The sequence below is a fragment of the Oncorhynchus masou genome, chromosome 13 (assembly GCF_036934945.1).
Source record: "Oncorhynchus masou masou isolate Uvic2021 chromosome 13, UVic_Omas_1.1, whole genome shotgun sequence".
NCBI classification, from domain to species: domain Eukaryota; kingdom Metazoa; phylum Chordata; class Actinopteri; order Salmoniformes; family Salmonidae; genus Oncorhynchus; species Oncorhynchus masou.
Window position 1 is genome coordinate 80,034,418 of NC_088224.1, and position 18,798 is coordinate 80,053,215.

Below are 18,798 nucleotides of genomic sequence, written 5' to 3' on the forward strand. Positions count from 1 at the left end.
TTCTATATATCAAGTCAATCCAAACAGCTGGGTTCTATATATCAAGTCAATCCAGACAGCTAGATTCTATATATCAAGTCAATCTAAACAGCTGGGTTCTATATATCAAGTCAATCCAAACAGCTGGGTTCTATATATCAAGTCAATCCAGACAGCTGGGTTCTATATATCAAGTCAATCCAGACAGCTGGGTTCTATATATCAAGTCAATCCAGACAGCTGGGTTCTATATATCAAGTCAATCCAGACAGCTGGGTTCTATATATCAAGTCAATCCAGACAGCTGGGTTCTATATGTCAATCCAGACAGTTGGGTTCTATATATCAAGTCAATCCAGACAGCTGGATTCTATATATCAAGTCAATCCAAACAGCTGGATTCTATATATCAAGTCAATCAAGACAGCTGGGTTCTATATATCAAGTCAATCCAGACAGCTGGGTTCTATATATCAAGTCAATCCAGACAGTTGGGTTCTATATACAGTATCAAGTCAATCCAGACAGCTGGGTTCTATATATCAAGTCAATCCAGACAGTTGGGTTCTATATACAGTATCAAGTCAATCCAGACAGCTGGGTTCATTATATCAAGTCAATCCAGACAGCTGGGTTCATTATATCAAGTCAATCCAGATGGCTGGGTTCTATATATCAAGTCAATCCAAACAGCTGGGTTCTATACATCAAGTCAATCCAGACAGCTGGGTTCTATATATCAAGTCAATCTAGACAGCTGGGTTCTATATATCAAGTCAATCTAGACAGCTGGGTTCTATATATCAAGTCAATCCACACAGCTGGGTTCTATATATCAAGTCAATCCAGACAGCTAGGTTCTATATATCAAGTCAATCCAGACAGCTGGGTTCTATATATCAAGTCAGTCCAGACAGCTGGGTTCTTATATATCAAGTCAATCTAGACAGCTGGGTTCTATATATCAAGTCATTCCAGACAGCGGGGTTCTATATATCAAGTCAATCCGTACAGTTTGGTTCTATATATCAATCCAGACAGCTGGGTTCTATATATCAAGTCAATCCAGACAGCTATGTTCTATATATCAAGTCAATCCAGACAGCTGGGTTCTATATATCAAGTCAATCCAGACAGCTGGGTTCTATATATCAAGTCAATCCAGACAGCTGGGTTCTATATATCAAGTCAATCCAGACAGCTGGGTTCTTATATATCAAGTCAATCCAGACAGCTGGGTTCTATACATCAAGTCAATCCAGACAGCTGGGTTCTATATATCAAGTCAATCCAGACAGTTGGGTTCTATATACAGTATCAAGTCAATCCAGATAGCTGGGTTCTATATATCAAGTCAATCCAGACAGTTGGGTTCTATATACAGTATCAAGTCAATCCAGACAGCTGGGTTCTATATATCAAGTCAATCCAGACAGCTGGGTTCATTATATCAAGTCAATCCAGACGGCTGGGTTCTATACATCAAGTCAATCCAGATAGCTGGGTTCTATATATCAAGTCAATCCAGACAGTTGGGTTCTATATACAGTATCAAGTCAATCCAGACAGCTGGGTTCTATATATCAAGTCAATCCAGACAGCTGGGTTCATTATATCAAGTCAATCCAGACGGCTGGGTTCTATATATCAAGTCAATCCAAACAGCTGGGTTCTATACATCAAGTCAATCCAGACAGCTGGGTTCTATATATCAAGTCAATCTAGACAGCTGGGTTCTATATATCAAGTCAATCTAGACAGCTGGGTTCTATATATCAAGTCAATCTAGACAGCTGGGTTCTATACATCAAGTCAATCCAGACAGCTGGGTTCTATATATCAAGTCAATCCAGACAGTTGGGTTCTATATACAGTATCAAGTCAATCCAGACAGCTGGGTTCTATATATCAAGTCAATCCAGACAGCTGGGTTCATTATATCAAGTCAATCCAGACAGCTGGGTTCATTATATCAAGTCAATCCAAACAGCTGGGTTCTATACATCAAGTCAATCCAGACAGCTGGGTTCTATATATCAAGTCAATCTAGACAGCTGGGTTCTATATATCAAGTCAATCCACACAGCTGGGGTCTTATATATCAAGTCAATCTAGACAGCTGGGTTCTATATATCAATTCATTCCAGACAGCGGGGTTCTATATATCAAGTCAATCCGTACACTTTGGTTCTATATATCAATCCAGACAGCTGGGTTCTATATATCAAGTCAATCCAGACAGCTGGGTTCTATATATCAAGTCAATCCAGACAGCTGGGTTCTATATATCAAGTCAATCCAGACAGCTAAGTTCTATATATCAAGTCAATCCAGACAGCTGGGTTCTATATATCAAGTCAATCCAGACAGCTGGGTTCTATATATCAAGTCAATCCAGACAGCTAAGTTCTATATATCAAGTCAATCCAGACAGCTGGGTTCTATATATCAAGTCAATCCAGACAGCTGGGTTCTATATATCAAGTCAATCCAGACAGCTGGGTTCTATATATCAAGTCAATCCAGACAGCTGGGTTCTTATATATCAAGTCAATCCAGACAGCTGGGTTCTATATATCAAGTCAATCCAGACAGCTGGGTTCGATATATCAAGTCAATCCAGACAGCTGGGTTCTATATATCAAGTCAATCAAAACAGCTGGGTTCTATATATCAAGTCAATCTAAACAGCTGGGTTCTATTCATCAAGTCAGTCTAAACAGCTGGGTTCTATATATCAAGTCAATCAAAACAGCTGGGTTCTATATATCAAGTTGATCTAAACAGCTGGGTTCTATACATCAAGTCAATCTAAACAGCTGGGTTCTATTCATCAAGTCAGTCTAAACAGCTGGGTTCTATATATCAAGTCAATCTAAACATCTGGGTTCTATACATCAAGTCAATCTAAACAGCTGGGTTATATATATCAAGTCAATCTAAACAGCTAGGTTATATATATCAAGTCAATCTAAACAGCTGGGTTATATATATCAAGTCAATCTAAACAGCTGGGTTATATATATCAAGTCAATCTAAACTGCTGGGTTCTATATGTCAAGTCAATCCATACAAAGCATGACCATGAAAATGATGCCAATTCAGTTTGATCCTGTTTCCCCTTTCCAGCCTATACCAATCAATCTCAGGAATCCCAGACTCTTCACTCAGCCTACACAATCGATCCCAGAACCTCCCCACTCTCTCAACCACGCACTATATCCTAGCCATTTTCTCAACCGATTGAAGCTAGTTAACGAAGCCATTGTTGTACTCATAAACTAATTTCTGAACAGCTTGACGCTTGTCCTCATTTCCCTCTTCTTTTGTCCATTTGCTTTGTTTTATCTGTTTACGACAAACGCTAACTTCATCCCCTCCTCCTTCGTTGAAAGGAAGATAAATATGCCTCTTTATCGGTTGTGCTGCCTGCCAGAGTGTTTTTAAGCACTGGAGCGGCTTCCCTTACTAATCTGAATGGAGAGACTGAGGGAAGCAATTTTAGCGTTCAACAGAGGGTTTAATAACAGCCTTGTTGCGGAGGATTCGGTTTCCCCTCTATAATTTGGTGGAAGGGAACTGTTATTTTTCCGTCTGCCCGGTTGCTGCCATGCCAAACCTCAGTTCCTCCTTTCCCGAAATGGAGCGTTTGGTTGGTTGGTCATATAGGATGGTTCCAGACAGACAGACAGACAGGCAGACAGACAGACAGACAGACAGACAGACAGGCAGGCAGACAGACAGACAGACAGACAGACAGACAGACAGACAGACAGACAGACAGACAGACAGACAGACAGACAGACAGACAGACAGACAGACAGACAGACAGACAGACAGACAGACAGACAGACAGACAGACAGACAGACTCAGCCTTCTGAAGCCTCCATGGTAATTCTCTTGAATGGCTTATTTTTCTTAATACTGTACACTTTACTTTATTTTCATGTACACTATATATAGACACAAGTATGTGGACACCCCTTGAAATTAGTAGATTCACCCAATTCAGCCACACTCGTAGCTGAGAGGTGTATAAAATTGAGCGCACAGCCATGCAATCTCCATAGACAACAATTTGCAGTAGAATGGCCTAACTGAAGAGCTCAGTGACCTTCAACGTGGCACAGTCATAGGATGCCACCTTTCCAACAAGTTCGTCAAATTTCTGCCCTGGTCAACTGTAAGTGCTGTTATTGTGAAGTGGAAACGTCTAGGAGCATCAACGGCTCAGCTACAAAGTGGTAGACCACACAAGCTCACAGAATGGGACCGCCAAGTGCTGAAGCACGTAGCGAGTAAAAATGGTCTGTTCTTGGTTGCAATACTGTCTACCGAGTTCCAAAGGGCCTCTGGAAGCAACGTCAGAGCAAGAACTGTTCGTCGGGATCTTCATGAAATAGGTTTCCATGGCCGAGCAGCCACACACAAGCCTAAGATCACCATGCGCTATGCCAAGCGTCGACTGGATGGGTGTATAACTCGCAGCCATTGGACTCTGGGGCAGTGGAAACGCGTTCTCTGGAGTGATGAATCACGCTTCAACATCTGGCAGTCCTACAGACCAATCTGGGTTTGGCGCATGCCAGGAAAATACTACCTGCCCTAATGCATAGTGCCAACTGTAAAGTTTGGTGCAGGAGGAATAATGGGCTGTTTTTCATGGTTTGGGCTAGGCCCCTTAGTTCCAGTGATGGGAAATCTTAACGCAACAGCATAAAATTACATTCTAGAGAATTTTGTATATCCAACTTGGTGGTAACAGTTTGGGGAAGACCCTTTCCTGTTTCAGCATGACAATGCCCCTGTGCACAAAGCCAGGTCCATACAAAAATGGTTGGTCGAGATCGGTGTGGAAGAACTTGACTGGCCTGCACAGAGCCCTGACCTCAACCCCATCGAATACCTTTGGTATAATTTGGAACACAGACTGCCAGCCAGGCCTAATCACCCAACATCAGTGCCCAATCTCACTAATGCTCTTGTGGCTGAATTTAAGCAAGACCCAGCAGCAATGTTCCAACATCTAGTGGAAAGCCTTCCCAGCTTCCCGGCTGTTATAGCAGCAAAGGGGGGACCAACTCAATATTAATGCCCATGATTTTGGAATGTGATGTATGACGAGCAGATGTCCACATACCTTTCATCATGTAGTGTATATTGCACTCCTCTAATTAGTGTAAAGTAATCTGGTCCAACGGATATGATGCTAATCAGCATACTGAACCGTAAAAGCACTAGTTTACTGTTAGCGGAAGTGAAGGGAAAGAGACAGGGAGTGTGGCTGTTTTTCGTGTCTTCCTTCTGCACATCTTTTGAGGAAAGCTATTAGGACCACATCACTGGAGTTGTAAAGATTTAAGAGACAGATGATAGAGAGCTGGAAGTGTTTATCGTAACCCAATCACAAATAGTACACACACATCTATGGTTGAGTGGAGGAGTGTTATAGCCTTAGTTGGTGCTGGGCTGAGGTCATGGCTTTATTAAACAGAAACACCGGGGAGGAATCCCATTGAGTCTGCACCTCGAGTACACTCACACACACAATCTCCTTCATTCACACATGCTCATTCATATAGTATACACACAGGCATGCAGACAAGCAGACACACACAGACACCCACACACATACAACACGCATACACACACACACACACTCCGGACCCTTATATTGCACTTAAAAATGACATTCCCACACTCTGAGCTGTGAGTTGGTATCCACGTGAGGCCAAAATGTCCATTTAAATCAATTAGGTACCAGAGATGAGGCTGTGGTTTAATTACAGCCGGTCTTAGCGGTCTCATTTTAGTCTCAGTCCCATTCACGGCTGGAGCTCCATTGACACAGGCTCTGTTAATTTAGTCTTTCAGGGCTCTGTTAATTCAGTCTTTCAGGGCTCTGTTAATTTAGTCTTTCAGGGCTCTGTTAATTCAGTCTTTCAGGGCTCTGTTAATTCAGTCTTTCAGGGCTCTGTTAATTCAGTCTTTCAGGGCTCTGTTAATTCAGTCTTTCAGGGCTCTGCTCTGGCTCTGTTAATTCAGTTCTGTTAATTTAGTCTTTCAGGGCTCTGTTAATTCAGTCTTTCAGGGCTCTGTTAATTCAGTCTTTCAGGGCTCTGTTAATTCAGTCTTTCAGGGGTCTGTTAATTCAGTCTTTCAGGGCTCTGTTAATTTAGTCTTTCAGGGCTCTGTTAATTCAGTCTTTCAGGGCTCTGTTAATTCAGTCTTTCAGGGCTCTGTTAATTCAGTCTTTCAGGGCTCTGTTAATTCAGTCTTTCAGGGCTCTGTTAATTCAGTCTTTCAGGGCTCTGTTAATTCAGTCTTTCAGGGCTCTGTTAATTTAGTCTTTCAGGGCTCTGTTAATTTAGTCTTTCAGGGCTCTGTTAATTCAGTCTTTCAGGGCTCTGTTAATTCAGTCTTTCAGGGCTCTGTTAATTTAGTCTTTCAGGGCTCTGTTAATTTAGTCTTTCAGGGCTCTGTTAATTCAGTATTTCAGGGCTCTGTTAATTTAGTCTTTCAGGGCTCTGTTAATTCAGTATTTCGGGACTGTGAACCTAGTAATTACTCACAGATTGGTTGGAAGACACACACACACACACACACACACACACACACACACACACACACACACACACACACACTTGTATTTGTGATCCGAGTGATTGTGCATGCCCGCTCCCTGTTAGATTATTTGTGTATGCTTTTGTGTGTAATGTTGTATTTGTGTGTAATGTTGTATTTGTGTGTGTTTGTGTCTATTTATGTATTCCCTGGCAGAGAGACAGGAATCGTTCAGGTCATACACTCCCCACAATACTGTCACACTCACAATTCAGTGCGTTTCCCTGTTTTTCACTATCACAAACCCATACACTTTATTAAAATGTAGGTTTGTGTGTGTGAGGTAGAGAGAGAAGAAGCGTGTGTGAGTGATTGAGTGAGAACTTTTGTGAAAGAGAAAAGAGAGCGAGAGATGAATAAACCAGTCCCCCCTCTGTCTCTAACCCTCTCTGCTCTCTATCTCCCCCTCCTGGCCAGGTGGTAACACTGACAGCTTGTTTGACATAGAAAAGGGTGTGGGCACCATCATCATCGCTAAGCCACTAGACGCTGAGCAGCGCTCCTTCTACAACATGACTGTGGAGGTGACGGACGGGACCAACTCTGCATCCACACAGGTAGCTGATGACACAACATGTCATATCCCTATTTATTTATTCTCAGAAAGAGACAAATCTACTACCTGTGTGTGTTGATTTTGGAATGCGTAAGTTAATGTGGCACTGTTAGCATTGTGTTCTGTAGCTTGCTACCACCTGTACATCTGAACACTCCCTCACGCACACCCTGAAAAAGTACATGATGAACCACATGCTACCAATGTTTACTGTAACCACAGACACAGGCCTCACCTTCATGGACAGACGCTACACTCTTATTTTGCCCAAGGACATTATGTTTTTAACTTTTTTCATCAGCCATTTTGAAAAACATCTTTAGATGGTGTGATGGATGGCGTCACATTGTCACATGAATTATGGCATCTGGCGTGTCAAGAACCTATTCGAGTGATCAGAACACGGCAAACGGTGATAACTAGCAGTGTAATTGTCTCTCTGACCCCTGCGTCTAATTCCTCTGTTTGTACAGAGGTCATTAGCCTCCCCTGTCCTGTTCTGCCATGTCCTGTCCTCTTCTGTTCCTTCGCACTGTTCAGGCTGTGATTGAACGTTCCAAAAACCATTGTTAGTGTGTAAACTGAGCTCGTGTGAAGATTCTTTATCAGTCTCTGTTTGAGTAAGGAGCGCCATGTTCTATAGTGGCTTGGACATTATGATGATAGAGAAGTATCCCATTTTAAATTGATAAGAAATATACTGGTATATCTTATTACCCTTTCCTCTGTTAGAGGTCCTGTCATCTACAATGTGTCTTCATTGTGTGTTAAATGCAGAAGTTGACTGTGGCAGAACAGGACACACACAGTAGAATGGATTAGCATTTGTATAGAGCGGAATGGATTGCATTGACATAATTTCCCTGTGACAGTCCGTACAACGCGTATGTCACTCGTATGTCACTCTACCTGTTCCCTCCGTTGTCATTTTCAGGGCCAGTGCTGTTCAATAGCCAGACATTAGGCCTGCGAAACAGACACATTAACACATATCAGTTTTACTCATAGGTCTGTCATGTTCCTATGGTGCATGGCATTGTTTCTGTAAAGCGTTCTGTGACTAGGTGACAGGAAACTGGTTCCCTGGTGAAAAGGATAGTGATTGATATGAACACATTCACACATACATGTACTGTAGGTTTGGTTGACTTTTTCAGTTTCTCACATTATTTCCCCCCTCCCTCTGTCTTTCATCCCTCTCTCCCCCTCTCTCTCTCCCCCTCTCTCTCTCTCCCTCTCTCTCTCCCCCTCTCTCTCTCTCCCTCTCTCCCTCCGTCTTTCATCCCTCTCTCCCTTTCTCCCTCTGTTCGTTGAGAATGATAGCTGGAGAGAAATGCAACTGAGCTTTACTGCTGTCTGCCCTGAAAGGGAGAGCCAACCCACTGGGTACAGAAGTCAATTCAACATCTGTTCCATGTTGGTTCAATGTCATTTCATTGAAATGACAACGTTGATTCAACCAGCGTGTGCCCAGTGAGAATCCCCATTAAGTACAGAGGTCTAATTGCTAGCTAGGGCACAGGAAGCTATACACATCCTCTTTCAGCTGCTCTCTATCCATTCTGAGTAACTCCTTCTGTGTCAGTTGGTCCATTATGCCAATGTTGCACCCTGTGTGAAGGTACCTGTTCACAATGTCCAAACCCCCTTGCTATTCATTCCAACACACACACACACACACATTGTTAAACAGCTCTCCTCCGCCTACCAACACACACACACACACACACACACACACACACACACACACACACACACACACACACACACACACACACACACACACACACACACACACACACACACACACACACACACACACACACACACACACACACACACACACACACCCCTGCAAGATAGTCTTGTGTAGCTCAGTTGGTAGAGCATGGTGCTTGCAGTGCCAGCGTTGTGGGTTTGATTCCCATGGGGGACCAGTATGAAAAATTTATAAAAATGTCACTCACTACTTCAAATCAAATTGTATTGGTCACGTACACATATTTAGCAGATGTTATTGTAGCGAAATGCTCGCTCTGGATAAGAGCGTCTGCTAAATTACTATTAATGCAAGATGTGCTGACTAAATCCCTATGGGTGTACGCACGTATCCTCCCGGCCCACACACACACCTGTAAGACGTGCTGACAGTAGAGCCAGTCATGAGAGGCTGGGCTGAGTTCCCTTCTTCAACATCACAGATGGAGCGTCAGCGTGATGCCCAATGGGGGAGATCTCCACTGTTCACCGGCAGGAAGACAGCTGCTGCTTCTGTCTTATATTTAACCTTCTCTGCCGTCCTTCTTACGCAACACAACAGCCTTTGTCACCGGCGGTGGGAATCTGCTGTTCTTGATTCACAAGGTTTCCATGAGTCATCAACCGTCAACACAGTACATGACACGCAATGCAACAAGCACGTCAGCAAACAGGGCATATGTGAATACATTCTTGTGAATTTGCTATTCATTTAAATGTTTATAGGCTTATGTAGCCAAATTGTATCTATGATCTTATTATCCTTCATGGTTTTTATATGTTCTATTTATATATATAATTAACCAATGATATCAAGCCACACCCAGCCATGATTACAGACACCTGTGTGTCCTTTGAAATGATATAAACTAGTGACCTGCAGTGTTTGTCATTATACCCTGATGAAGACAGCTTGTTTGTCCGAACATTGGTTATTTAAACAATAAGGCACTAGGGGTTGTGGTATATGGCCAATTAGGGTTGCACATTTTGAGGAAAATTCAGAGCTGGAAACTTTCCGTGGGAATTAACAGGGATATATGGGAATTAATGTGAATTAACAGAAATACAAGCAAATTAATATTAATAGCATTAAATGTAGATGTTTTCTGCATTGGATATATTAACCATATCACATGGAGACAGAAACATAAACCTTTTACCTTATCATAATTGCAAATGATTAAATCCTTCCAATAGAAGTAAAAAAAGATTTAGTTTCGAATTGAACTTTAATTAAATGAGTTGCCTCTTCACATGGGATGATTTCACTGAACAACAAAAGAAAGGGAATATTGAATCATCCCCAAAGATCCATCACATCTCCCAAAAATGTTTCTGACATACATCTGTAAAATGATAGTCTAGAAACGAAAGCTTTGGTTGTCTTTCTCTCAGGCTTCCATGTCTTCTCCCTGGACCTCCTCAATGTCCATGTCAATATCCACCTTCACTGTCACTATCCAATCTTATTGAGGATGGCTACGTTGTCAAGATCAAAAAGCCTTAAATTTGCCCAGATCGCCACCAACTTTTCAACCCTTGTATTGGTCAGCCTGTTGCGTGCTTTGGTGTGTGTGTTCCCAAACAAGGGAAGGTGAGGTGGCTGATGTTGGTGGAATTTGGAAGATGATGGAGGCAACAGGGGAAAGAGCCTCAGATCCACAAAGTCCCTTTCACCAGGTGGCTGGTGAGATATGTTGGCACGAGTGTCATATTGCATCTCCTTTCCAAAGCCCTTGCTTGGAAGTGTACTTCACCAGACTACCAGGATCATTGCCCTCATCCAGGCCAAGGTGGCGAGCCATGGTAGTGATGACACCATACACCTTGTTGATCTCTACACCAGACAGGATGCTCTTGCCAGCATACTTGGGGTCCAACATGTACGCTGCGGCGTGTATGGGCTTCAGGCAGAAGTCTTTACGCTTTTTCATGTATTTCAGAACTGCAGTTTCCTCTGCTTGGCGCAACAGGGAAATGGGCAGGGCAGTACGGATTACTTCTCTTACATTTGCAAGCAGAGTCTGAACATCAGACAGGATGGCATTGTCTCCCTCAGTCCGTGCAATGGCTACTGCTATAGGTTTCAGGCTGCTTACCACTCTCTCCCAAAATACATCATCCAGGAGGATCCTCTTGATGGGGCTGTCCATATAGTCAGACTGTGGTATGGCCATTTCTTGGAGAGACTCCTTCCCCTCCAGGAGACTGTCAAACATGATAATAACACCACCCCAACGGTTGTTGCCTGGCAGCTTCAATGTGGTGCTCTTATTCTTTTCACTTTAATTGGTGAGTTAGATTGCTGCTATAACTTGATGACCCTTCACATATATAACCATTTCCTTGGCTCTCTTTTAGAGTGCTTCCATTGTTTTCAGTGCCATGATGTCCTTGAGGAGCAGATTCAATGCATGAGCAGCATAGCCAATGGGTGTGATGTGAGGGTAGGACTTCTGATTCAAGGAAGATCATGAGCTGTTGCTATCGATAAGGTGTCTGATTCATCATTTTCACCTTGAATAGAAGTAGAGGGACTTTTGCCTGAGGTTGCTTGTTGTGAGCGCTGAGGGAACTTTATGCACTTGGCCAGATGATTCTGCATCTTTGTTGCATTTTTCACATATGATTTGAAAATGTACTCAGCTTTTCCTTCTACATTAGCTGCAGTGAAATGTCTCCACACATCAGATAGTGCCCGTGGCATTTTCCTGTAAAGATTAGAAAAAAAAATGTAAAAAAAAAACGAATACAATTCCATGTACAGATAAGTAGTTAAGCAGTTAGATGAAACAACTCCTTTGTAAGATAAATGTTTTAAAATGAAACATGTATGGAAACAGGCGAATTAACACTCCTCAGTTAGCAGGCTCAAGCTGAAACCCACATGGTAGCAAAAACAAACTAGCAGAAATTGTTAACAAGTTAGAAATTATTTAAACACACTTTGCTGTAGGCTACTATTTACTAGTTAACAAAAAATCATGTATGTCGTATAAAATATATTCACCCCACCCAGTATTGTAATAAAAACTTACAAGAAAGCATAGTCATTGGCTCAGCCAGTGTAGTAGTGTGGGCTCAATAGCATCTCATTAACTTCTTGAAACTCCCCATCCCGGATCCGGGTTTGTGACTAAAGCCTCAGGCTCATTAGCATAACGCAACGTTAACGATTTCTGAAAATCGCAAAGAAAATGAAAATAATGCGTCTGCTCTCAAGCTTAGCCTTTTCTTAACAACACTGTCATCTCAGATTTTCAAAATATGCTTTTGAACCATAGAAATTGACTAATTTGTGTAAGAGTATGCAAAGCTAGCATAGCATTTTGAGTAGCATTTAGCACGCAACATTTTCACAAAAACCAGATAACCGAATAAATAAAATCATTTACCTTTGAAGAGCTTCTGATGTTTTCAATGAGGAGACTCTCAGTTACATACCAAATGCGCAGTTTTTCCTGAAAGCGTCTGTGTGTAGGAGAAATCGTTCCGTTTTCTACATTGCGTCTGGCTACCGAAACGAACCGAAAATTCAGTCACCTACAACGTAAAACTTTTTCCGGATTAACTACATAATATCGACCGAAACATGGCAAACGTTGTTTGGAATCAATCCTCAAGGTGTTTTTTCACATATCTCTTCATTGATACGCAGTTCGTGGAAGCTTGCTTTCCTCTCTGTATCCCATGGAAAAATACTGGCAGGTGACTTTTGCGCACCAATTTCGGCGCAGGACACCGGGCGGACACCTGGTAAATGTGGTCTCTTATGGTCAATCTTCCAATGATCTGCCTACAAATACGTCACAATGCTGCAGACACCTTGGGAAACGACAGAAAGGGCAGGCTCATTCCTCTCGCATTCACAGCCATATAAGGAGACAATGGAAAACAGAGCCTCAAAAATCCTTGTCATTTCCTGGATGCCATCTCATCTTGGTTTTGCCTGAAGCTCACGTTCTAGGGCACGCACAGAGAATATCTTGGTATTTCTGGACACGTCAGAGTGTTTTCTTTCGAATGCTATCAATTATATGCATAGTTGAGCATCTTTTTGTGACAAAATATCTTGTTTAAAACGGGAACGTTTTTCATCCAAAAATGAAATAGCGCCCCCATAGATGTAAGAGGTTAATGTGTAAGATCTTGAGAATCAGCTGTACATGTGATGGAAAAATGCACTGTGCATGCAGAGGGTTGCAATTCCATTGAGTTGGGGATAGTTTAACCAAAATATGCCACAAGAACTAGAATTGCCTTTTGTGTATCCCACAAAAAAAGGTTCTCTGTTACTAGCCAACTTTTTTGATGAATTTAAGCAAAATTCCCCAAATTCCCAGGCTTAACTTCCCACGGCTAAGGGCTGTTCTTAGGGATGGAGTGACTGTACACAGCCCTTAGCCGTGGTATATCGGCCATATATCACAAATCCCCGAGGTGCCTTATTGCTTTTATAAACTGGTTACCAATGTAATTAGAGAATTAAAATAAATGTTTTGTCATACCTGTGACATACGGTCTGATATATCAGCCAATCAGCCAATATATACCAGACAATATACGGTCTGATATACCAGCCAATCAGCCAATATATACCAGCCAATATAATTGGTTGATATACCAGCCAATCAGCCAATATATACCAGCCAATATACGGTCTGATATACCAGCCAATCAGCCAATATATACCAGCCAATATACGGTCTGATATACCAGCCAATCAGCCAATATATACCAGCCAATATACGGTCTGATATACCAGCCAATCAGCCAATATATACCAGCCAATATAACGGTCTTTATATACCAGCCAATCAGCCAATATATACCAGCCAATATACGGTCTGATATACCAGCCAATCAGCCAATATATACCAGCCAATATACGGTCTGATATACCAAACAATCAGCCAATATATACCAGCCAACATACGGTCTGATATACCAGCCAATCAGCCAATATATACCAGCCAATATACGGTTGATATACCAGCCAATCAGCCAATATATACCAGCCAATATACGGTCTGATATACCAGCCAATCAGCCAATATATACCAGCCAATATACGGTCTGATATACCAGCCAATCAGCAGCAATATATACCAGCCAATATACGGTCTGATATACCAGCCAATCAGCCAATATATACCAGCCAATATACGGTCTGATATACCAGCCAATCAGCCAATATATACCAGCCAATATACGGTCTGATATACCAGCCAATCAGCCAATATATACCAGCCAATATACGGTCTGATATACCAGCCAATCAGCCAATATATACCAGCCAATATACGGTCTGATATACCAGCCAATCAGCCAATATATACCAGCCAATATACGGTCTGATATATCAGCCAATCAGCCAATATATACCAGACAATATACGGTCTGATATACCAGCCAATCAGCATTCAGGGCTCAAACCACCAAGTTTATAATTGGTTATTAAATCATTGCATCTGTGCTCCTAGAGTGTTTGGTTCTCCTTTTCTTTTTCAAGTATATAAATACATGAACTGCAAAAACGTGGTAATAGTTGTGACAGATTCGCGAATATATACTGTATGACATGGAACTGAATATAGTATCTGACTGAATGCACAGTACCAGTCAAACGTTTGGACACCTACTCATTCAAGGGTTTTTCTTTATTTTTACTACATTGTATAATAATAGTGAAGACATCAAAACTATGAAATTATACACATGGAATCATGTAGTAACCAAAAAGTGTTAATCAAATATAAATATATTTTATATTTGAGATTCTTCAAAGTAGCCACCCTTTTCTTTGATGACAGCTTTGCACAAGCTTGGCATTCTCTCAACCAGCTTCACCTGGAATACTTTTCCAACAGTCTTGAAAGACATTTCCTTCACTCTGCGGTCCAACTCATCCCAAACCATCTCAATTGGGTTGAGGTCTGGTGATTGTGGAGGCCAGATCATCTGATGCAGCACTCCGTCACTCTCCTTGGTCAAATAGCCCTTACACAGCCTGGAAATGTGTTGTGTTATTGTCCTGTTGAAAACCAAATAATAGTCCCACTAAGCGCAAACCAGATGGGATGGCGTATCACTGCAGAATACTGTGGTATCCATGCTGGCTAAGTGTGCCTTGAATTCTAAATAAATCACTGACAGTGTCACCAGCAAAGCACCCCCACACCTCCTCCTCCATGCTTCACGGTGTGAACCACACAAGTGGAGATCATCCATTCACCTACTCTGCGCCTCACAAGGACACGGCGGCTGGAACCAGAAACTCAAATTTGTAAACATCATACCAAAGGTCAGATTTCCACCAGTCTAAAGTCCATCGCTCGTGTTTCTTGGCCCATGCAAGTCTCTTATTTTTGGTGTGCTTTAGTAGTGGTTTCTTTGCAGCAATTTGAACATGAAGGCCTGATTCACGCAGTCTCCTCTGAACAGTTGATATTGAGATGTGTATGTTACTAGAACTGTGTGAAGCAGAGAAGGGGTCGCAGGTATCGTAGTGGTTAGAGCGTTGGGCCAGTAACCAAAGGTTGCCAGATCGAATCCCCAAGCTGAAGGGGTAAAAATATGTCATTCTGCCCCTGAATAAGGCAGTTAACAAACTGTTCCTAGGCTGTCATTGTAAATTTGTTCCCAACTGACTTGCCTAGTTAAATATATATATATTTTGGAGACTGGTAACTCTAATGAGCTTATCTTCTACCGCAGAGCTTATCCTCTACAGCTCTCATGAGGGGTGGCCCTCATGAGAGCCAGTCTCGTCGTAGCCCTTGATGGTTTTTGCGACTGCACTTGAAGAAACATTCAACGGTGTTGACATTTTCAGGATTGACTGACCTTCATGTTTTAAAGTAATGATGGACTGTTGTTTCTCTTTGTTTTTGTGAGCTGTTCTTGCCATAATATGTACTTGGCCTTTTACCAAATATATTCTGTATACCACCCCTACCTTGGCACAACACAACTGATTGGCTTAAACGCATTAAGAAGGAAAGAAACTCCACAAATGCACTTTAAACAAGGCTCACCTGTTAATTGAAATGCATTTCAGGTCACTAACTCATGAAGCTGGTTGAGAGAATGCCAAGAGTGTGAAAAGCTGTCATCAAGGCGAAGGGTGGCTTCTTTGAAGAATCTCAAATATGAAATATATTTGGATTGATTTAACATTTTTTTGTTTGTTACATGATTCCATATGTGTTGTTTTATAGTTTTGTTGTCTTCACCATTATTCTACAGTGTAGATAATAGTAAAAATAAAGAGTAGGTGTGTCCAAACTTATCAATGGTATTGTATAGGTTATGGCCTACCCTTCACTCCACTGAAGACTGAAAACAAAACGCTTGTGTGTTCTAGTACTACCACATATTGGCCTAACCCTACCCACAACCCCCCTCTCTCCCTCTCCTTTTCAGGTCCACATCACAGTGTTGGACAACAACGACAATGCTCCTGTCTTCTCCCAGCCCACCTATGACATCACCATCTCTGAGGACACACCTCCGGAGACGGAGGTGGTCCAGGTGTTAGCGTCGGACCGTGACGAGCGCCACCGCCTCACCTACTCCCTCTACAGTGCCATCGACCCCTCCAGCCTGCGTCTGTTTCGTATAGACCCCATCATTGGCACGGTGTATACTACAGAGAGACTTGACCACGAGGCTAGAGCACAACACATCCTCACTGTCATGGTAAGAGACTGATACCATTAATGTTGTATCAAATATGGTTTGGTTATCTTGAATCAAATCAAATTGTATTTGTCACATGCACTGACAGTGAAATGCTTACTTACGAGCCCCTAACCAACAATGCTGTTAAAAAAAATATATGGATAAGAATAAGAAATAAAAGTAGCAAGTAATTAAAGAGCAGCTGTAAAATAACAATAGTGAGACTCTATACAGGGCGGTACCGGTACAGAGTCAATCTCGTTGTAAGAGAGGATTCCATTCGTGTTATTTGGTCACATTCCCATAAGATTCTGCATGAAAATCCCTCCGTTGGTCATGGATGTGTTGAAACTGTCAGAGGAGGAGTGAAAAGAAAAGAATGGGAAAGGAGAGCAGAGCAGAGGAGAGGAGAAAGGACCTGTAGAGATGCAGTGTGGGCCAAGAGCATTATCTTTATTCCAGCAGCTTAATATTCTAATGTGACTCAGCTCTCCTGCAAGAGACAGACTACTTCTATGTCTGTGTTCTCATTTTACCTGAACTCATCATTAAGCAGTTACACTAATTACTGAGAGCAATGAACCAACGTCTCACCCTCGTCAGGGGAATGAGACAGTTTAAGGAACCATGACTGCGTTTGTGTGTGTGTTGGGGAGAGCGATAAAAGGAATTTGTGAAAGAGAGATTTGAGAGTGATCTGACTGGAACTGTTTTGTGTTGGTTGGGAGAGTGTTAGGTGTATTTGTGTGTGTGTGGATGTGCGGAGTCAGGCTGTGTGTGTTTAGTTCTGAAATGAATCATCCTCATTCACTCTGTTTGACTTAATTTCCTCTGGTTCAGTGGGTAGGTAACATAGGAAATGAAATGCTCATCCTACCACTGTCGTTGTACTGTTTTCTCAAATCTCGAAGAAATGTAATTATCGATGAAATGTAGTCATTTTGAATTTTATCATATCGCGTTGATAAGCGAGGTAGGAACGTCTGCCTGACATTTTTTTATGAGGGAAAATATATATATATTTTTTCAGTTTTAGGCGGGCGCACTGATTTAATTTGGTGAAATCTACAGGTAGATAGTATCTTTAATATTTGGTATTCGGTGTGCTCATGGCACTGCCTGCTGTGCTGGAACCAGGTATGTTTGCGCATCTGTACATGTATAGTATAGGCTACAATACAATCAGTAGCTCATAATTGTAACATCTTCCTGCACAAAATAGATAAGAGGTCTAACAATATAAATATAAATTGACTACACATAACCACTACAGAGTCTAAGATAACGGTTCTCAAACACTACACATAACCACTACAGAGTCTAAGATAACGGTTCCCAAACACTACACATAACCACTACAGAGTCTAAGATAACGGTTCTCAAACACTACACATAACCACTACAGAGTCTAAGATAACGGTTCTCAAACACTACACATAACCACTACAGAGTCTAAGATAACGGTTCCCAAACACTACACATAACCACTACAGAGTCTAAGATAACGGTTCCCAAACACTACACATAACCACTACAGAGTCTAAGATAACGGTTCCCAAACACTACACATAACCACTACAGAGTCTAAGATAACGGTTCCCAAACACTACACATAACCACTACAGAGTCTAAGATAACGGTTCCCAAACACTACACATAACCACTACAGAGTCTAAGATAACGGTTCCCAAACACTACACATAACCACTACAGAGTCTAAGATAACGGTTCCCAAACACTACACATAACCACTACAGAGTCTAAGATAACGGTTTGTACCCAAACACTACACATAACCACTACAGAGTCTAAGATAACGGTTCCCAAACACTACACATAACCACTACAGAGTCTAAGATAACGGTTCTCAAACACTACACATAACCACTACAGAGTCTAAGATAACGGTTCTCAAACACTACACATAACCACTACAGAGTCTAAGATAACGGTTCCCAAACACTACACATAACCACTACAGAGTCTAAGATAACGGTTCCCAAACAAACATATAAAGAGTCTAAGACGGTTCCCAAACACTACACATAACCACTACAGAGTCTAAGATAACGGTTCTCAAACACTACACATAACCACTACAGAGTCTAAGGTAACGGTTCCCAAACACTACACATAACCACTACAGAGTCTAAGGTAACGGTTCCCAAACACTACACATAACCACTACAGAGTC

At 41.8% G+C, this 18,798-nt stretch overlaps 1 protein-coding gene across 4 annotated transcripts in view; it reads left to right on the plus strand.

Moving 5' to 3' along the window:
* Positions 1–18,798, plus strand: part of LOC135553119 (protocadherin Fat 3-like) — a 378,888-nt gene that overhangs the window by 288,452 nt on the left and 71,638 nt on the right. For all 4 annotated transcript variants that reach the window (XM_064985238.1, XM_064985240.1, XM_064985239.1 and 1 more), the window contains 2 exons: positions 7,022–7,161; positions 16,347–16,622. In XM_064985238.1, the coding sequence (XP_064841310.1) occupies positions 7,022–7,161; positions 16,347–16,622 (416 nt within the window). The remainder of the gene's footprint in view (positions 1–7,021; positions 7,162–16,346; positions 16,623–18,798) is intronic.